Genomic DNA, 18,404 nt, shown 5'->3' with positions numbered 1-18,404 from the left:
ACACAGAGGGAAAACAGAACAGTTAGTTTTACTTCTTTGAACTTGAATGATCTTCAGACTGGAAAGAACTCAGCAAAAATATCCAATAAGGAGTCGATACTCACAATAAAGAGAGAATAAGTTGAGAAAGTATCAGCTTCCTGTCACCAGGCTCAGAGTTCAAATCACCAGTCTCAGATAAATTGTATTCAAACATACTAAAAAAAAAGGCAGATATGATTGCTGAGTCAGTGATTTTTGAAATATGTGTAGAAGGAAAGAGGTGCAAAAAGATTGGAGAAAAGCAGACACACATTGCATTTACAAAATCAGAAAAAAGCAGAGTCTAAAACTATAGATCATTAAGTTAGACTTTGATTAAAATGTAAGGTCTTTGAAAACTGGTACTGTTTTTGCTTTTTCTTGTTTACCCAATGACTAGCATAACCCTTAATAAGTGTTTGTTTTCCTGAACCTATTGTTAAAAGGATGGATTTTTGAGGATTTAGAAAAAGAAGTTGTAATCACAAATATCCAGTGTGACTTCCACAAGAATAGTGCTTGTGACTTCTGGGGTGTAGCCAAGATTGGTGCAGTAGAGGAAGCACTCATTTAAGTTCTCTCAATTTTCCCCTCCAAACAATTTTAAAATAATGCCTCAAATCAAATTCTGGAATGGCAGAGCCCACAAAATATAAAGTGAGACATTCTTCTACTCAGAGATAACTTAAGAGGTGAGAAGAGATCTGTGATCTTGGGGTGGGAGCTGCCCTGGAGTCCATATAGATACAACACCAGTTATGGGTCTTAGTGGTGATGACAGCAGCAGCATCTTAGTAGATCTCAAGCCAAATATGTTAAGAGGATCAGGCAACTGGTCAGAAAGAAATTACAGGGGACCTACATGCTAGTACTGGGTGCAGGACTGTATCTTGTTTGGCAAACTTATTGCCTATATACCCACTTTCAGATCACAGTTCAAGGGTGGAGAGGAGCATTTTAGGTCATGTGGTAACAGGGGCCCTGAGGAGTAGTATCACTTCCAGTCCCAAAGGTGCAGGAGCCCTTCCTAAGTAAGACCAAATCACAGACCAGAAGAACAGGGACCACACCTCTGCCTGGATCACACAACTTGGAAGCACTGAAAACCTCCAAACCCCCGAAAACTAGCTCTGAAAACATCAGTGTAAAAAAGCCTGAAGCTTGGGACAGTTTCCCCTACTCCTACTTGAAGGACAGAGCGCAACTTTAATATAAAGTTCAAAGTCAAGAAATAGGCTGAAAAATTGGCAAACCACTAAAAAAGAACTTTGCCATCAAAAGCAACTATAGTGACGGGGAAGATCAAGACATAAGCTCAGAAGACAATGACATCATAACAGCTACAAACAAAGCCTCAAAGGGAAAAAAGGTGAATTGGACAGAAGCCCCAAAAGAATTCTGTGAAGAACTGAAAATGATTTTGAAAGTCAAATAAGAGGGGTAGAGGAAAAACTGGGAAAATAAATGAGAGCTATGCAAGAAAATTATGAAAAGACAGTTAATAGCTTATTAAAAAAGACACAAAAAATTGAAAAAAACAATGCCTTAAAAACAGAATTGGCCAAACAGTAAAAGAGGTACAAAAACTCACTGAAGAAAATAATTCTTTAACAGTTAGAATTGGGCAAGTGGAAATTAATTGACTGCATGAGACACAAAGAAACTCAAATCAAAAGAACGAAAAAAATAGAAGAAAATAGGAAATATCTCATCAGAAAACCAAATAATCTGGAAAACAGATTGAGGAGACATAATTGAAAAATTATTGGACAGTCTGAAAGCCATGGTCAAAGAGAGAGTCCAGATATCACATTTCAAGAAATTATAAAGGGAAACTTCCCTGGTATCCTAGAACTAGAGGATAAAGTTATGGGAGAATAAAAAAACCCTGTCAGATCTATGGATAAGGAAGGAATTTATGACCAGGCAAGAGAGAGAATCATGGAAGGTTAAATGCTTAATTTTATTATATTAAATTAAAAAGGCTTTGCACAGACACTGGGAAAATTTGTACAGCATTTTTTTTTCTGATAAAGGCCTCGTTTCTCAAATATATTGGGGACCAAACCATATTTATATAAATAAAAGCCATTCCCCAATTGATAAATGGTTGTAGGATATGAATAGTCAGTTTCAGAAGAAGAAATCAAAGCTATATATAGCTTTGAAATGAAAACATGCTCTAAATCACTATTGATTAGAGAAATGCAAATTAGAACAGCTCTGAGGTACCACCTCATACACTATCAGTTTGGCTAAGATGTCAGAGAAAAAAAAATGATATATCCTGGAGGAGATGTGGAAAAATAGATACACTAAGGACTCATGGTAGAGTTGTAAACTAGTCCAATCATCCTAGAGAATAATTTGGAATTATGCCCAAAGAGCTACATAACTGTGTGTACCCTTTGATTCCATAATACCACTAGTAAATCTGTATCCCAAAGAGAACAAGGAATAGGGAAAGGATCTATGAGTATGTAATTATTTATAGCAGCTCTTTTTATAGTGAAGAATTGGAAACTAATGGGATGCCTATCAGTTGGGCAATGGCTGAAAACTATAGTATATGTTTGGGATTGAATACCATTGTGCTATAAAAAATGACAAGCAGTATGGTTTTAGAAAAACCTTGAAAGACTTATATGAACTGATGCTAAGTGAAGTGAGCAGTATAAGGAGAACATTGTACACAGTAACAGCAATATTATAAGGATGGTCAACTGTGAAAAACCTAGCTACTCTAATAAAGACAATGATCCAAGACATTTCTGAGGAACTCATGATGGAAAATGCTATTCATCTCCAGAGAGACAGCTGATGAATTCTGAATACTGATTGAAGCATATTTTTTTCACTTTCTTTGTTTTTCTTGTTTTTTTTGTGTGTTGTTGTTGTTTTGCAACATAGCTAATATGGAAACAATGTTTTATATGACTTTACATGAATAATTAATATCATATTGCTTACCTTCTCAGTAGGAGAGAGGCAGAGAATTTGGAACTCAAAATTATAAAAAAGAAAGTTAAAATATTTAAATATAATTGGGAAATATTTAATGAAATAAATAAAAATATAATGAAACATAGAAAAGAATAACACTTGTCAGACTAATTTTGTTACTTTTTTAATACTGGAAATAGAGAATGTATCAGAGGAATACTGTAGTCATAGGAATTTTATGTGATCTGGAAAAACTGGAAGCAATGGGTAATGTAGGCGAAAACTTCCTGATAATTACAGTCATCCTGAAATAGAACTAAATGCCTTAGAAAGTAGCAGATCCAGTTCTTTTTAAACCACCTAACTAGATGCAAGGGATGTGAAGACAAAATAAAGGAAAGCCTCTTTGCCTTCAAGAATCTTACATTCTACTGGGGGATACAAGAAGTATGCAGATTAGTAAATACCAGATACAATAAGGAGGCAGCATTGATTAATAGAGGAATCAGAAAAAGTTAGTAAGTAGTACCTGAACTGGAAGGAAGCTTAGTATTCTAAGAGGAATGATGAGGAAAGGAATGCATCCCAGACATGGAGAACAGCCCATTCAAAAGCACATCAATGGGAAATGGAATGTCAGGTTTACACAATAGTGAGTAGGCCAGTATAGTTGGAACACAAAGTATGTGAAAGAGAGCAATATGAAATGAGTATGGAACAACACTGGAGTCAGGCTGCGAAATGTGCCAAACTTGGCACATTGTTGGAGAACTGTAAGGACTGTCCTAGTTTTGCCATCATGATTGCTGAGTAGCAAGCATGAAGCTGCAGGCTGTTGGCTGGATGAAAAACTTGTTGCATGAGAAAATATGTAAGGATAGCATAATATGAAACTTTCTTTTATAACTGAGAAAACATATAACTTAAAATTTGAAGTAAAAAATTAAATGCATGTATATTTTGCTGCACATATATGTACTTGCATTTGGCCAAAGTGCTGGTTTTTCTTTTAACTAGCAAAAAAATCATGAGTTATGTTATAGTCTGCAAATCTCACTCAGTGCCCATGATGGATACCACAACAGCTCTGTTTTGGTTGGTTACCTGCTTGCTGTCCACAAAGTATTTTCTTTTACTTTCTCTTCTTTCGCTTTATTTCTAATGTGTTAACAGCGTTAAGTATGAGGGAGTTAAGTAAAATATAAAATTTCATAAAATGTTAAAACTTCTTTGTAGAAACTTCTGGTCTCATTTTCTTTTAAAAGAAGAATGTTTTAATATAATCACATTGTTTCTTTAAGTGTACTTATGTATGAATTATGAGGTGCCTTTTTCACATTCTGGACTGTGACAAATCTGTAAAGTGTCCTCTCACTGCCTAGAATGCTCACAAGGCACCTTATAATTCAATTATAAGCACCCTCCAGGAACTATATAATTACATATTCTTAGTAATATTCTCATCAATAGCAGTCAGATTTTCATGGGAGTAAAAAGCTAATCCAGTGACCATCTGATGGTGCTCTTCAATTCTTCTCTCAGTTAAAAGGAACTTTTTTGAGGCCCCAGGGAATAGATGCTAATGATTAGACTACTCAACTAAGGAATGAGCAGCTCCATTTCAGGTTCTTGTCTATTCTAGTAATTCGTTGTTTAACTTCAATCTATTCATGCTGATGAAAATCTCATTTGTGAAGTTCTTTTAGATTCTAGATGGGTATGAGTTAAAGAGGCACGCAAGGGCACAGCCCCTACCCCCTTAAAATGAATGTGCTCATTCAGTCTGAGATCAAAGTTAAGAACTTGACTCCAAAGTTTTCAAGTTCTTTTTGGCTCATTAATGTCCTTACCTGAATTTCTTCAGAAAAATCTCTCAAACAAAACACAGATATGGCCCAAGTCTAGAATCTCCCCAAATACAAGTAATATAGTCTCCTTTCATGAAGTTATTCAATGGACAATATGAGTATCAGGTATGGGACAGTTTTATTTCCTTCACCACAGAACCTGCATAGCACTTTTAAATTTTGCAAAGCTCTTAACAAATAATATTTCTATTTGTCTTCACAATGACCCTGGAAGGGAGGTGCTGTTATTATCCCCATTTTGCAAGTAAAGAATCTGAATTGGATAGAGCTTAAATGACTTGCTCAGAGTCAGCTAGTAAGTGTCTGAGGAAAGATTTAAACTCAGGTCTTCCAGTTTACAGAGCAGCATTTTAATCATGCACCACCCAAAGAACTCAAAAAAAGCACATGAAAAAATATAGGTAACAAGATGCACTCACATAACCCATTACATTTATTATGCTGTCATTGGAGGTAAAGATATTTTGAGGGATGGTGGAAAAGATATTCCCCACTCCAGACCTGTGCTGCCCCAGCAAGTACCAACAATTAACATTAAGGATAAGCAAGGTTCAGATCTCCCACTCAGCTTTGACAAGGCTTCAGTCTTTCTTTTGGTGAGTCTCTTCTCCAAGAAGCATGCTGTTAAGGAGATCTCCTTCCATATAGCTGGTACCACAGTCAAAAATTGATTATGCACAAAGTAATCCCCTAGGCTTAAAACACTTATATCCCCAAATCACAACTCATTATCAATTCCTCAAAAAGAAAAAAAGAAACCTAAAAACAGAAGGCAATCAGAACTAAGAGGTCTAGAGACTCCAGTCGCAGGCTTGAGTAAGCACATCTTTCATTGTCGCGTGCTTCTGCTGTCATTGCTGTTGCTACCGGACAGGGGTAGAGATTCCCCCTTCTACCTCCTTGCTTTATTCCAGTTTAGAAATCCAAGGACAAGGGTGAGAGCAGAAGCAATGTGTACCGAGGGACATAGCTACTTCCACAGTTCATTCTTATAGAACAGAGCCTGGCAAATTACAGCCTTCCACTTAGAGCCTGTGAGCCAAATTTGACCCAGCTCCTGTTTTTGTATGGCCTGTGAGTTAAGAATGGTAGAATGTTTTTTATTCCATTCTTAGCTAGTGGGCTATACAAAAACACTGTAGTGGGCTCAGTTTGGTGTGCTAGCCACAGTTGGCATAGGGGCCATTATTTGCCTATCCTTGCTGTGAAGGGATTGAATGGGAGCTTCCTCTAACAATAATCCATACTCCTGGGCCATAGTCTACCAATCACCAGGAATGAAATCCAATCACTAGGGGCCAATCTAATGAGTTATCATCAAGGATATAGGGCACATCTTTTTCAATTAGGGGTCACAATGCATATCTGACACCATGAGATGTGACCCCTTCTGACAAAAGTACACCCACTTTAATATCATTGAATTCATTGGGGGGATTCATCAGATTGATCAGTGTTCTACTCACTCTTGCTACATTTTCCCCCATCATCCTAGTTAAATATTTGCTATGCCAGGAAAGCAAACCGGAGTGTTATTGAGCATGTTGGTTAATTTTTCCAGTCTTGGATAACTCTCCAGAGACCTACAGAAGCCCAAACATTGTCCTTTTTGGACTGTCTTTCCCAGTGACTTCCATTAAAATACTCCAACAAAGTCCATGCAATATTGTCCTTGGTTTCCAAATTATCATTCTTTTGTGAGAACCCAAACCTGCCAGCCTTGTGATTATACTTAGATCCCAATACATAGTTTTACAAATTTAACAAGCATACAAGCTTTTACTACGTTCTATGAGAACTAAAAATAGTGTTTTTTCCCCCCATTGGACAAACAAAATGAAAGAAAAAAATCCCCTCTCACCAGAGGAAAAATTGAGTCCCAAATTGGCTCTCAAGGGATATGGAGCATTCCCAACAGAGACTTAGGACCTGAAATAACCTGGAAGATACCTTCTCACTCTAGGTGAACAAAATTCATCAGGTAAAAATTCTTCCAAACGGTCCCTGTAAGGCCCATTGGGCAACCTATACATTTCAAAAATGGATCTATGCAATACATAAGACAAGCTAAATGGATGCTCTGACTCAGCCCACACTAGGACAAGCATGCAAGTTTTTTTTAAGAACAAACTGAGATGAATTATGAAGATGCATGGCCTTCTCAAAAAGAGGAAACACACGATTAGTTAAATAGCAAGCTCTCACAACTCATGGACCTCCAAGATGTCATCTCACTCATAGTTAAATGATCAATATATATTTTTAAAAATAATGATTGGTGTTTGTTTTATATTCCAAGGAAAGTTTTCTCATACATTTAACATGTAACTCAGGGTCTAGGGGACTCTTTCCATAAATGGATTCTACTCTGGATTTATATCAACTAGGTTTATCTTGAGGTACAGGAGCTGACCCCAAAGAATAAGGTTGAACATCTTTTACTCTTTGGCTACTGATGAAACCCAGAGTAACTCTAGGGAAATTCCTTCATGAAAATTTGCAAGCAGGAGGTATATGGCATGATTCATCTTTAATTATTTGGACTCATGATTTACCACCACATTAATCAGAGCTCTAAATTTCGGTTTTTTTCTCCCTCTCTCTATAATGTTATTGTCATTGTGAAAATCATTCTAATTCTGGTCACTTAAACTCTATCTCACATCAAAGAAATTTTTCCAGTTTCCTCTGAAACTGTCCATTTCATCATTTCTTGTAGCAATTCCATTATACTAATATATAACAATTTGTGTAGCCATTCCCCAATAGATAGGCAACATCATTAGTTTCCAGTTTTTGTCTGAAAAGAGCTGCTATAAATATTTTTGTAAACATGGATCCATTTCCTCTTTCTTTGATCTCTTGGGAGGTGTATGCTTAGTAGTGTAGTTGAGTCAAGGAACATGAACCATTTAATTGTATTTTGTCATAGTTCCAAGTTGCTTTCCAGAAAGGTTAGACCAACTCACATCTCCACCAACAATGAATCAGTGTACCTGTTTTCTCCTAGCTCTTCCAACATTTATCATTTTCCTCTTTTGTAATCTTTGCCAGTCTAATGGCTGCGAGAGTTGTTAAATTTTCATTTCTGTAATTATTAATGATACGCAAAACTTTTTTCGTATAGTTATTTATTAGCTTAGAACTCTTCCTTTGAAAACTTGAATCTTAAAAACTTGAATTGTTTCCTTATATCAGTTCTTAGATATAAGACTTTTAACAGAGAAATTTACTGCAAAGATTTCCCCCCATTGCCTGTTTCTTCTCTATTTTAGCTGCATATGTTTGTGCAAAAACTTTTTACATACCATAATTTTATATAACAAAAATTGTCCATTTTATGTTATCTGTTATTCTTTTTATTATTTAGTCATAAACTCTTTCCCTATTTTAGATATGAAAGGCTGTTTTTTTTTTATTTGTGTCTTAGTTATATATTCTATTATTTGGAGTTTATTTTATTATATACAATGTGAAATACTTGTTTATACCCAGACTGCTTCCAATTCTCCTAGCAATTTTTTGTCACAATGGGTTTTCACCATTTTGCATTCTATACAACCAATCTTTCCCACTGACTACTTTTTCTATTTTTTAATCAGTGATGGTGGAGGAAGTGAGGATGAAATGTGGTGTAAGGTGTATGAAGATTGTAAAGGCAGAAAGGGTCCTAGATTATGAATTTTGGCTTTGAACACCAAATAGAAGATTTTTATATTTGATCTTGGAGAAAATAGGGAGCCACTGTAGTTTATTGAGTATGAGAATGACATAGTTGGACTGGCACAACCTCCAGCACATCTATGATTGGTATGTATAAGCTAGATGAGGATCCAGCAAAGGACACTGAGAAGGATTAATCAAATAAGTAAAAGGAGAACAAGGAAAAAGTGGCGTTCCAAAAATCTAAAGAAAAGAGAAAATCAGGAAGAAAGAGGTGACCAACAAGTCAAAGGCTATAGAGAGGTCAAGAAGATGATGACTGAGGAAAGACCATTGGATCTGGCAATGAAGAGATCACTGGTAATTTTGTCATTTTTTTATTTTTATTTTTAAAAATTTTTTTGGTGAGGCAATCAGAGTTAAGTGACTTGCCCAGGGTCACACAGCTAGTGAGTATCATGTATCTGAGGCCAGATTTGAACTCAGGTCCTCCTGACTCCAAGGCTGGAGCTCTATTCACTGAGCCATGTAGCTACCCCTAAGAATCTTTTTTTTAAGGCAGTTGGGGTTAAGGGACTTGCCCAGGGTAACACAACTAGTAAGTGTCAAATGTTTGGTCTCAGGCCAGATTTGAACTCACGTCCTTCTGACTTCAGGGCCAGTGCTCTATCCAATGTGCCACCTCGCTGCCCCTTGATCATTGGTAATATTGGAGAGAGCAGTTTTGGTAAATAAAGGTATTGGAAACCATATTGTAAGGACTTAGGAAGAGAATGAGAGGATAGCAAATGGAGGCCTCTATTATAGATGCCCTTCTCAAGGAGTTTAGCCAAAAGGGAAGAATAAATATAGTTGATGATGAGTAGAGATAGAAAGATGAAGTTAGGGTTCTTTGAAGATGGGGGAGACATAGGCATATTTCAGGCAGTAGGGAGCCAATAAACAGGGAGATACTGAAAATAAGGAGTAGAGTGAGAATAATAGAGGAAACAATCTTGTTGGAGGAAACAGGATGCCATAAAATCACTTGTGTAGGTAGAGGGTTTAGCCTTGGTAAAGAGCAAGGCCAAAATGAGGAATGAGGAAGAGATAGTGGCAGAAGACATCTGCATGATATGAGATGAAGAAGGGAGAAGAGAGAGAACTCTTGACTGATAACCTGAATTTTTTCTGTAAAATGCGAGACAAGATTCTCAGCTGAAAGGGTGGGAGGTTTGAGGAAGTAAGCAAAAGTTTGGAAGAGCTGCTATGAAGAGCAGGATAGTGGGTTGATAAAGGAGTTGTTGTAGGCTTGCCTGGTAGCAGAGAGGGCTCAGTTGAGGTCGTACAATCTAAATTTGTAGTGGACTCAGTCTGAAAGCTTGTGCGATTTTCTCAACTTTTGTTAGTCATCCTAAGCTGAGGCTTGGTAAAGCACAATCAAAGATATGATTAAGTGGGCTTGGGACTCCATGTAGGGTTGAACTCATTCATTAAGAGGTCAAGATGTGGAAAAGAAGAGTGAGTGGCTAGTACGGGGTGATGGCCTGGCAGAGAACTGAGAAGTTGAGATACTAGAAATCACAGTGTAGAAGAAGAGGAAGATTCAGTATAGGAAGGCAGAGGCGTGAGTGGAAAGTCAATAGATTATGGTCAGATAAGAGGATTTCAGAGTTCTTGAACATAGATGTTGTTCATTTTGGGTCAAGAATACAGTGTGACCTTCTAGTAGTAGTATTGCTGGTTAAAGGGTATGCTCAATTTATAGTTCCGAATTGCTTCCCAGAATGTTTGGACTAATTCAGAGTTCCACCAATGTGCATTAATGTGCCTCTCTCTCCAGTGATAATGCCAGAATTTTTTTTGTTTTTTTGTTTTTTTATATTTTATTTTGGTACCTCTTCTTTACTTCTATACTAAATTTTGCCTTATAAAACAGATCCAATCAATGGGACAACTAGTTGGTACAGTGGATAGAGCACCGGTCTCAGATACTAGCTATATGACCCTGAGTAAGTCATTTAACCCTGTTTGCCTCAGTTTCCTCATCTGTAAAATAAACTGGAGACGGGAATGGCAAACTACTCTTTGCCAAGAAAACCTCAAATAGATTCATGAAGAGTTGAACACAACTGAAATGACTGAACAACAGATCCAATGAATAATTAGGGCTAAATGGTCAGAGAATAATCAGTATTAGAGTTTACTTTCAGAACTTTTTTTCCAAAAGAAAGAGGTGTTAAAATTTAAAACCTTACAGTTTTTTGGAAGCTGTATCTATTTTTGAAGGATTTAGAAAAAAAGCTAACAAAGATTTGGCAATGGAATTACTTGAGTGGAGATCTTATTAATTTAATTTTATAGTGAACAAAGTACTTGATTCTTGATACTTGATATTGGACAAATAATAGAATGATGTCATTAATATTTATAGTTAGTAGAATAAAGATGACCCCCAAATTATAATTATGAAATTCAATATTTTTTTCCTTTTTTTATTATGCTTGAGGAAGAAAATTAATTTTGAACTGAGGGTATTAGTGAAAAAATAGAAATGGAGGAAACTATTCTTTTCTCACTTTTTTGGTAAATGATTTGTGTCAAAAAGCACCAAGAAAATTTTTATGTTACAAGAAAGCACAGGTGAATGTAAGAAAATACAAAATTAAATTTTTATTCTTTTTCAGTAAAAGTGTATTTGAGTATAATTCAAAACTACAGAGCTCAAATCATTCTTTGAAAACTTTCCCAAACTTATAGGAAAAATGATTTTTCATTTGACTGGTCTGATTCACCAGTCAAAATGATTCACATTTGACTGGTCAGTTTCAACTGGTACCACCTATACTATAGAATTATGAAATATTAAGTTTTAGAACTGGAAAGGATATTAGTAGTTATCTGGTCACTCAGAGCTTCTTAGTCTAGGGTCCATGAACTTTAGAAATATTTAGAAAATACTGGTAACAGTGTCTCACTGTAATCGATCTCCATTATAATCCTATGAATTTATTTTATTCATTTAAAGTACTGAAATCTGAGAAAGAATTAAGGTATTAAGTATTAAAATAAAGTAATAAAGTCTGAGAAAGAATCCCTAGATTTTACCAGACTGTCAAAAAGATCCATAACACAAAGAAAATTAAGAAGTCTGGGATCATCCCACCCACACCATTATTTTACATATGAGGAAGCCAGAGAGGTTCGGACTTGTCCAAGGTCATACAGTTTCATGGTAGTTTCAGAACAAGGTCTTTTGACACAAAATTTTGGTAAAGCTAGAAAAATTATTTCTTCTCTCTCCCTCATCTGCCCCTTTCTATACTCTAGAAATGGTCCCTTCTCCCAGCTAAAACTCCTGGCCTTCCAGGAATTCTTTGGAATGCCCTCCTAGCAATATTTGTAATCTTCTTTGATGGAAACTTCCATGCTCCTTGCTAAGTGGTACCCCCTGTCTTGTGATGTCACAAAGGGGAAACCGGTCAGAAACTCCTTAAGTGAGACCTTACCTTCCTTCTGAAATACTTGGTCCTTCCTCTTCTACATCACTACAACACCTTGTTGCAGAGGACATCCTAGTTATCTCAAACTTAGTAATTAGAAGAGTACTTGATCTAATTTGGGTGTGAGGACACGAAGGTACATCTTGCCTAGATCACAGAGCCTCCTCTTTAGGGCCTGTAAATCAGCGCACCCAAGGCCTGGACGCTATGTACATTTTCCCCTATAGAGATCTGGCTGAATCCTTGTCTTTCAGGTGGCAGTGATAATACTAGTGTTTTCCCCACTACATTTTCCTTCATTACCTTGCTACCTTTTATTCTCCTCACCCCACAATTTACCAGCTTCCCTTGTGTGAGGTGAAATGTTCCCCTAATGAAAGGCTTATTATTTTTAGCATTATTTCCTGATTTCCATGAGTACCCCCCAAAAAAAAATTTTCCTTTATGGTATAACTCAATAGCCATGTTATGAAATACTTAAATAATAATTATGACTTATAACATGATCTAAGCAAAAGTGCCCTGGTCAAATGTCACTTCCTCAATGAATGCTGTCTCTGATCCCTCCTCCTCAAAATTCCCACAACACTATGTTGTTTAGTGAATGATTACATTCTACAACTAAGCATTTCATTCAATATAAATATATTAAATAGTTTCTAAGTGCAAGGCACTGTGATAGGTTCCCCCACCCAATACAAAAATAGAAGAGAAAATAATCCCTGCCCTCAAGAAGTTTACATTCTACCTTGTGTTATGGTCATATCCTGCCCTACTGAAATTATAATACTTAGTGCTTTAAGGTTTGTGGAGTGCTTTACAAATATTATCTCATTTGATCCTCACAACAGCCTTAGGAGGTAAGTGCTATTATTTTCTCCATTTTACGGATGAGGAAACGGAGGCAGACAGAAGTTAAAAGACTTGAATCCTTGTCTTTCAGGCTTGATTTGAATTCAGGGCTTCCTCATTCCCCATCTAGCACTCTATACATCATACCACCAAGTTGCCTCTAAATCACATAAGCTCCATGAGCTATGAGATCCTGTCTCGTTCTTCTTTGTGTCTCTCAAAGAGTATAGAATATGACCTTGAATATAGTAAGGCCTCAACCAGCATTTATTGACTAATATAAGAATGTATTTAAATTTCCTGGCTTTCCTGTTTCTGTTTTCTATCGAAATTATTTCTGGATACCTGAACTGTGTTGCACTATATTGTATCATATTATATTTTGTGAATTTTATGATCATAATGCACTGATCTCATTTTTTGCTACTGTGTACCCTGTAAGCTGACACATTATTCATATTCATTTCACATATTACTATCTTCTAGGTATATTCTGCTATTCTGTAACCTTCCTACCTCCTGAATGTGAATTCTCTGGCTGTCTTGGCTTCCATATACTTAATGATTTAGAATTTAAGTCCTTGGTTCATCCACAATTATAAGCAGACATTATAAAAAATTCGATATTTACAGAGAACATTTCAAGAGTTTAAAATCTCATCACATTTACTTCAAAGGACTATGATTTGGACAAATAACTTAACCTTTCTGGGCCTCAGCTGCCTCAACTGTAAAATGAGGGAGTTGGGCTAGCTAGCTCTAAGCTCCTCCAAACTCCAAATCTATAATCCCATGATATTACTGAGATTACAATAACTTGCATAAGCAAAAATATGTTTTAATCCACATATTTCTTTGAGAATTTATAATAACATTTATCTTTGTAGTAACAAAAATTCTCTCTCATTGCTGGATAGCAGTAAAAAATGTAAATTTATTTTTTATTTTCATTGATTATAAAATTAAAAGATAGGTATAATGATAAGAAGCAAAAGAATCACTTAAAATAATTTGTAAAAATTAAAGCATATAATGTAATCACCTATTATTTGTGTGTAACCAAAGACAGTGATTTTTTTTCTTTTAAAAACACTCATTTGCCCACATGTAACTGCCCTGAGATCGTACTGTAAGGACAAACAAAGGTCACAAATCCTTCCAACTCCTAGTTCTTTGTCAAAAATGGACACAGTTAATGAGGTTTGTTTGGTGCAGCACAAATTCTCAGACACAGACAGAGATCCTTTCAATGGAAACAAATTTGTTTGGCTTTACCAGGTTACTTAGCGATTAATAATAGCCTTGAGATGCAGGTCAGAAAGGTCGTTGTACCAGCTTGCCAGCACAATCTAAATGTGCAGCTAGTCCAGTTCTCCAGGCTTGGAGGCCCCCAAAACACTATGCATAAAGTAAAACAGGCTATTTTCCAACTCCTTTTTTCATATTAATAAGCAATTTTCAAGAGAAGGGTGGCAAAATGGGGGCCATGCCACTCCAAGTAATTCATTTATTTTGCAATTTAATCTTATGTTGAAAAAAAATTACACTGCTGCAAAAGCATAGCATGGTGATTTTTAAACGTCAGTATGTTTCATAAGTAACCTTGTATGAAATATTGTATTAGTACCCTTTAACAGTAAACTGTAAAGAAAAAATTCTACAGATTGAAATAGATTTATATATCTTTTTCTTACTTGAATTCCTCCCCCCCCTTTCATTCTCTTTTCCCCTACTACCTTTGAGGCAAAGGCGTGGGTGATTCGCTTAAAATAGGCTCATTTACTATTGTGTGTTCATGTATATCCATGTACCCTTAAAAATGTATTCTAAAACAAATCCTGAAAAGATACTGTGACCTGGGAAAAGTAATGAGTAATTTTCCAAACCATTTTTTATTTAGTAAGTTTGATTTAGGTATGCTACTTAAACTTCAACAAATATTTATGGAGGACCAACTAGGTGCAGAGAATATCTCAGTGTTTGCTGGGGAAAAAATGCTGGCCCTGTCTTTCTGGAGCTCACAATTCTAGATAATTCAAAACACCTAAAATTATGTCAAAATACCAGATTCATCATGGTTATTGATCCATACTTGAACTATGTATACATGAACATATACTTGTCAGAGAGACACATGTAAAATATTTTCATTATTTTAATTTTATTGAACATATGAGAAAGGCTTGAAATGCTTCATCTAGTTTAACATTTATTCTGTCTGTACACATCACTGAACCAAGTGTCAATCTTTCATGTGCTGGCTAATGTACAATGTCTGTTTCTTATTGATATTATTATAAATGCTAATTGAGATTAAGTTGTAATAAATTATGTGTGCAAAAGACAGATGCACAATTTTGAAATTGGCATTGCATATGGAAATAATGATTTGAGATGCCTGAGTATAAAATCAAGGCTTCACATATTTAGTAGCTTAACTATCTGTTTTAGAACAGTTAAAATCACTAAGTCTCTAATCATCTAGGCAAGGTCTATTTTCATGATTTTCTTTACTTTCAAAATGGCTCTTTCCTAACTTTATTGAGTAAATTGCCAGTTGTAAGCACTTTAAAAACTGTTAAGCACGATAAAAATGTGTGTTTTTTTCCTACACATAATGGGCCCTCGAAAATACCTGACTGATTGCAAATAACAGAGAATTGTTCTGATGCAGGGAAGCACTGGAGGAGTTTGTAGAGATGCAGGGTCGAGAAAAGAAAAAGGCTGACCGAGAGAAGGAAGAGAAGAGAAAGCAGCACCAAGCTCGAAAGACCCATTACCTTCTCAGCACAAAGCAGGTCGGTATACCTGTCCCTGGCAGCTCTCACAAGCCACTGGAGCCTCGAATCTGACAGAGATAAACTAGCAGGCTGAATGGGACATGACTTTTTGGAAAGATATCACAAAGACACTGCTTCGAGTTCAATTTCAGGCTTTTCTCTAGGCAAGAGCAGGCACCATGACTATTCTGTGACAGCAGCTTCAGAGAGGCAGGAGCCCAGCGCTCGCAGAAAGCATCCAAGTCAGCAGTTTGATCTGCCACTGTGATAACACAACACAAAGGGCATCACCTCGCTTTCAAAACTCATTTTGACTGGTTTATTGTTGTGTGGTTGCACTTTTCCAGCACTAACAAGTGTTTAAGCTTTCTTTCTCTCTCTTTTTAATTGAGCTAATGCCGAGCTTGTGTCTCTACCCTTTCACTGTGTTTCCAAATAGGTTTTAAGGAAAGTTTTCAATAAAGCTTTTCCTAGATCTGTTTGCTTCAGCCAAGTTTTGCCTCTATTTTCACAGAAGAATTTGATTCTCATATTTTGCATATTTAGGAATCACCTCTTCATTCTGGAAATTTTTGATGTTCCATGGTTTTAGTTTTGTTGGTTAAAAGACAATGTTATTTTATTATTCAGATGAGTGGACCAAGATCTGTGATTTGACTGGTGTTAGGATCTCCTAGGGTAAGAACTTCCCACTGACTGATGTACTGTAGATCTTCAACTCATCTGTAACAGATAGATAGTCTTAACAGAGTTGTTTGGGGAACTAATGGGTTAATACATTCAAAGCAGGATGTGAACCCAGGTATTCTGGAATCTTGGGCCAGTACTCTATTCACTACACCATATTTCCTCTTAATATTTTATGCAAAAAACCTCAAAGAATATGATTTTAACAACTAAGAATTTTCAAGGTATAGTGATTTTAATGAATTTAACATTTAAAAGGAAGGTAAGAATTCACATATTATTGATCAGTAGAATGATAGAGCTTTTAAGGTGCCTTCAAGATTTCAGAAAAAATAGAATCAATAATATTGGGGTTGGAAGGGACCTGAGAGACAATCTAGGTCCAATCTATACATGACCAAGAATCCCATTACAATGTACCCTGGAAGTGTTCATCTAACCCTCTTTTTTTTGACAAATAATTATCTTTTGAAGTCTTTTGTTTTTATAAAACCTTGATTTCTGCCTACATCCTCCCCTTACCATCCTTAATGTAAATTTTATTTTATTTCGTTTTTCAAAAACAATTAATTTTATTTTTATTTTTATTTTCAGTACCAAGTTCTCTTCCTCCCTCTACTCCCTCCCCACCTATTGAGAAGTCAAGAAATGATTCCTATTATATATATGAAGTCATGCAAAACATTTTTATGCAACTAATTCTTTTTTAATTTTTTTAAATTTTTTTTATTTTTTTAATGTAAATTTATTTATTTTTAGCTTTCAACATTCACTCCCACAAGTTTTTGAATTCCAAATTTTCACCTCATCTCCCCCTCCCCCCACCCCAAGATGGCATGCATTCTGAATATCCCTTCCCCTATTCTGTCCTCTCTTCATTCTCTCTCCCCTTCTCTTATCCCCTTCCCCTTCTATTTTCCTATAGGGCAGGACAGACGTCTGTACCCCATTTCCTGTATTTCGTATTTCCCAGTAGCATGTAAAAACATTTTTTTAACATATGTTTTTAAACTTTAGGTTTCAGATTTACTCTCTTCCTCCCTCCCCACCTACCCCTCAGTAAAAAGGCAAGCAACTCAATATAGGTTATACATGTGCAGTTATGCAAAACACGTCCATAGTAGACATGTTGTGAAAAACTAACTCTATTTCCATTAATCCTATCCTGCCCTCCCATTTATTCTATTCTTTCTTTTGACCCTGTCCCTCCTCAGAAGTATTTACTTCTGATTACCCCCTTTCCCAATCTGCCCTCCTCTCTATCATCCCCCTGCTTTCTTGTCCCCTTCTCCCCCTATTTTCCTGTAGGGTAACACAGATTTCCATACCCAGTTGAATGTGTATGTTATTCTCTCCTTAAGCCAAATCCTATGAGAATAAGATTCACTCATTCCCTCTCACCTTCCCCCGTTTCCCCTCCACTGCAAGAGACTTTTCTTTTCTGTTTTTTTATGTGAGATAATTTACCCCATTCTACCTCTCCCTTTCTTCTTCTCTGAGTATAATCCTTTCTCATCCCTTAATTTTATTCTCTATCTGCCCTCTGTCTATCTATCTATCTACATATACATACATATAATTTTTTTCTTCCAACTACCCTAATACTAACAAAGGTCTCATGAGTTATAAATATCATCTTTCCATGCAGGAATGTAAACAGTTCAATCTTAATAAGTCTTATGATTTCTCTTTCCTGTTTACCTCTTCATGTTCCACTTGAGTCCCGTATTTGAAAGTCAAATTTTCTATTCAGCTCTGGTCTTTTCATCAAGAATGCTTGAAAGCCCTCTATTTCACTGAATGACCATTTTTTCCCCTGAAGGATTATACTCAGTTTTGCTGGGTAGATGATTCTTGGTTGTAATCCTATCTCCTTTGCCCTCCGGAATATTATATTCCATACTCTGCGGTCCTTTAATGTAGAAGTTGCTAAATCTTGTGTTATCCTGATTGTGTTTCCACAGTACTTGCATTGTTTCCTTCTGGCAGCTTGTAATATTTTCTCCTTGACCTGGGAACTCTGGAATTTGGCTATAATATTCCTCAGAGTTTTCCTTTGGGGATCTCTTTCAGGAGGAGATCTGTGGATTCTTTCAATTTCCATTTTG

General features: G+C 36.1%; 1 protein-coding gene across 1 annotated transcript in view; it reads left to right on the top strand.

Moving 5' to 3' along the window:
• Window positions 1-18,404, top strand: part of SPATA17 (spermatogenesis associated 17) — a 272,232-nt gene that overhangs the window by 124,236 nt on the left and 129,592 nt on the right. The window contains 1 exon segment of the mRNA XM_020982260.2: window positions 15,504-15,627. Coding sequence (XP_020837919.1) covers window positions 15,504-15,627 — 124 coding nt within the window.

Source organism: Phascolarctos cinereus, unplaced genomic scaffold (genome assembly GCF_003287225.1).
Source record: "Phascolarctos cinereus isolate Bilbo 61053 unplaced genomic scaffold, phaCin_HiC Scaffold_5;HRSCAF=322, whole genome shotgun sequence".
Taxonomy (NCBI): Eukaryota; Metazoa; Chordata; class Mammalia; order Diprotodontia; family Phascolarctidae; genus Phascolarctos; species Phascolarctos cinereus.
This window is presented reverse-complemented; position numbering and strand designations above follow the sequence as displayed.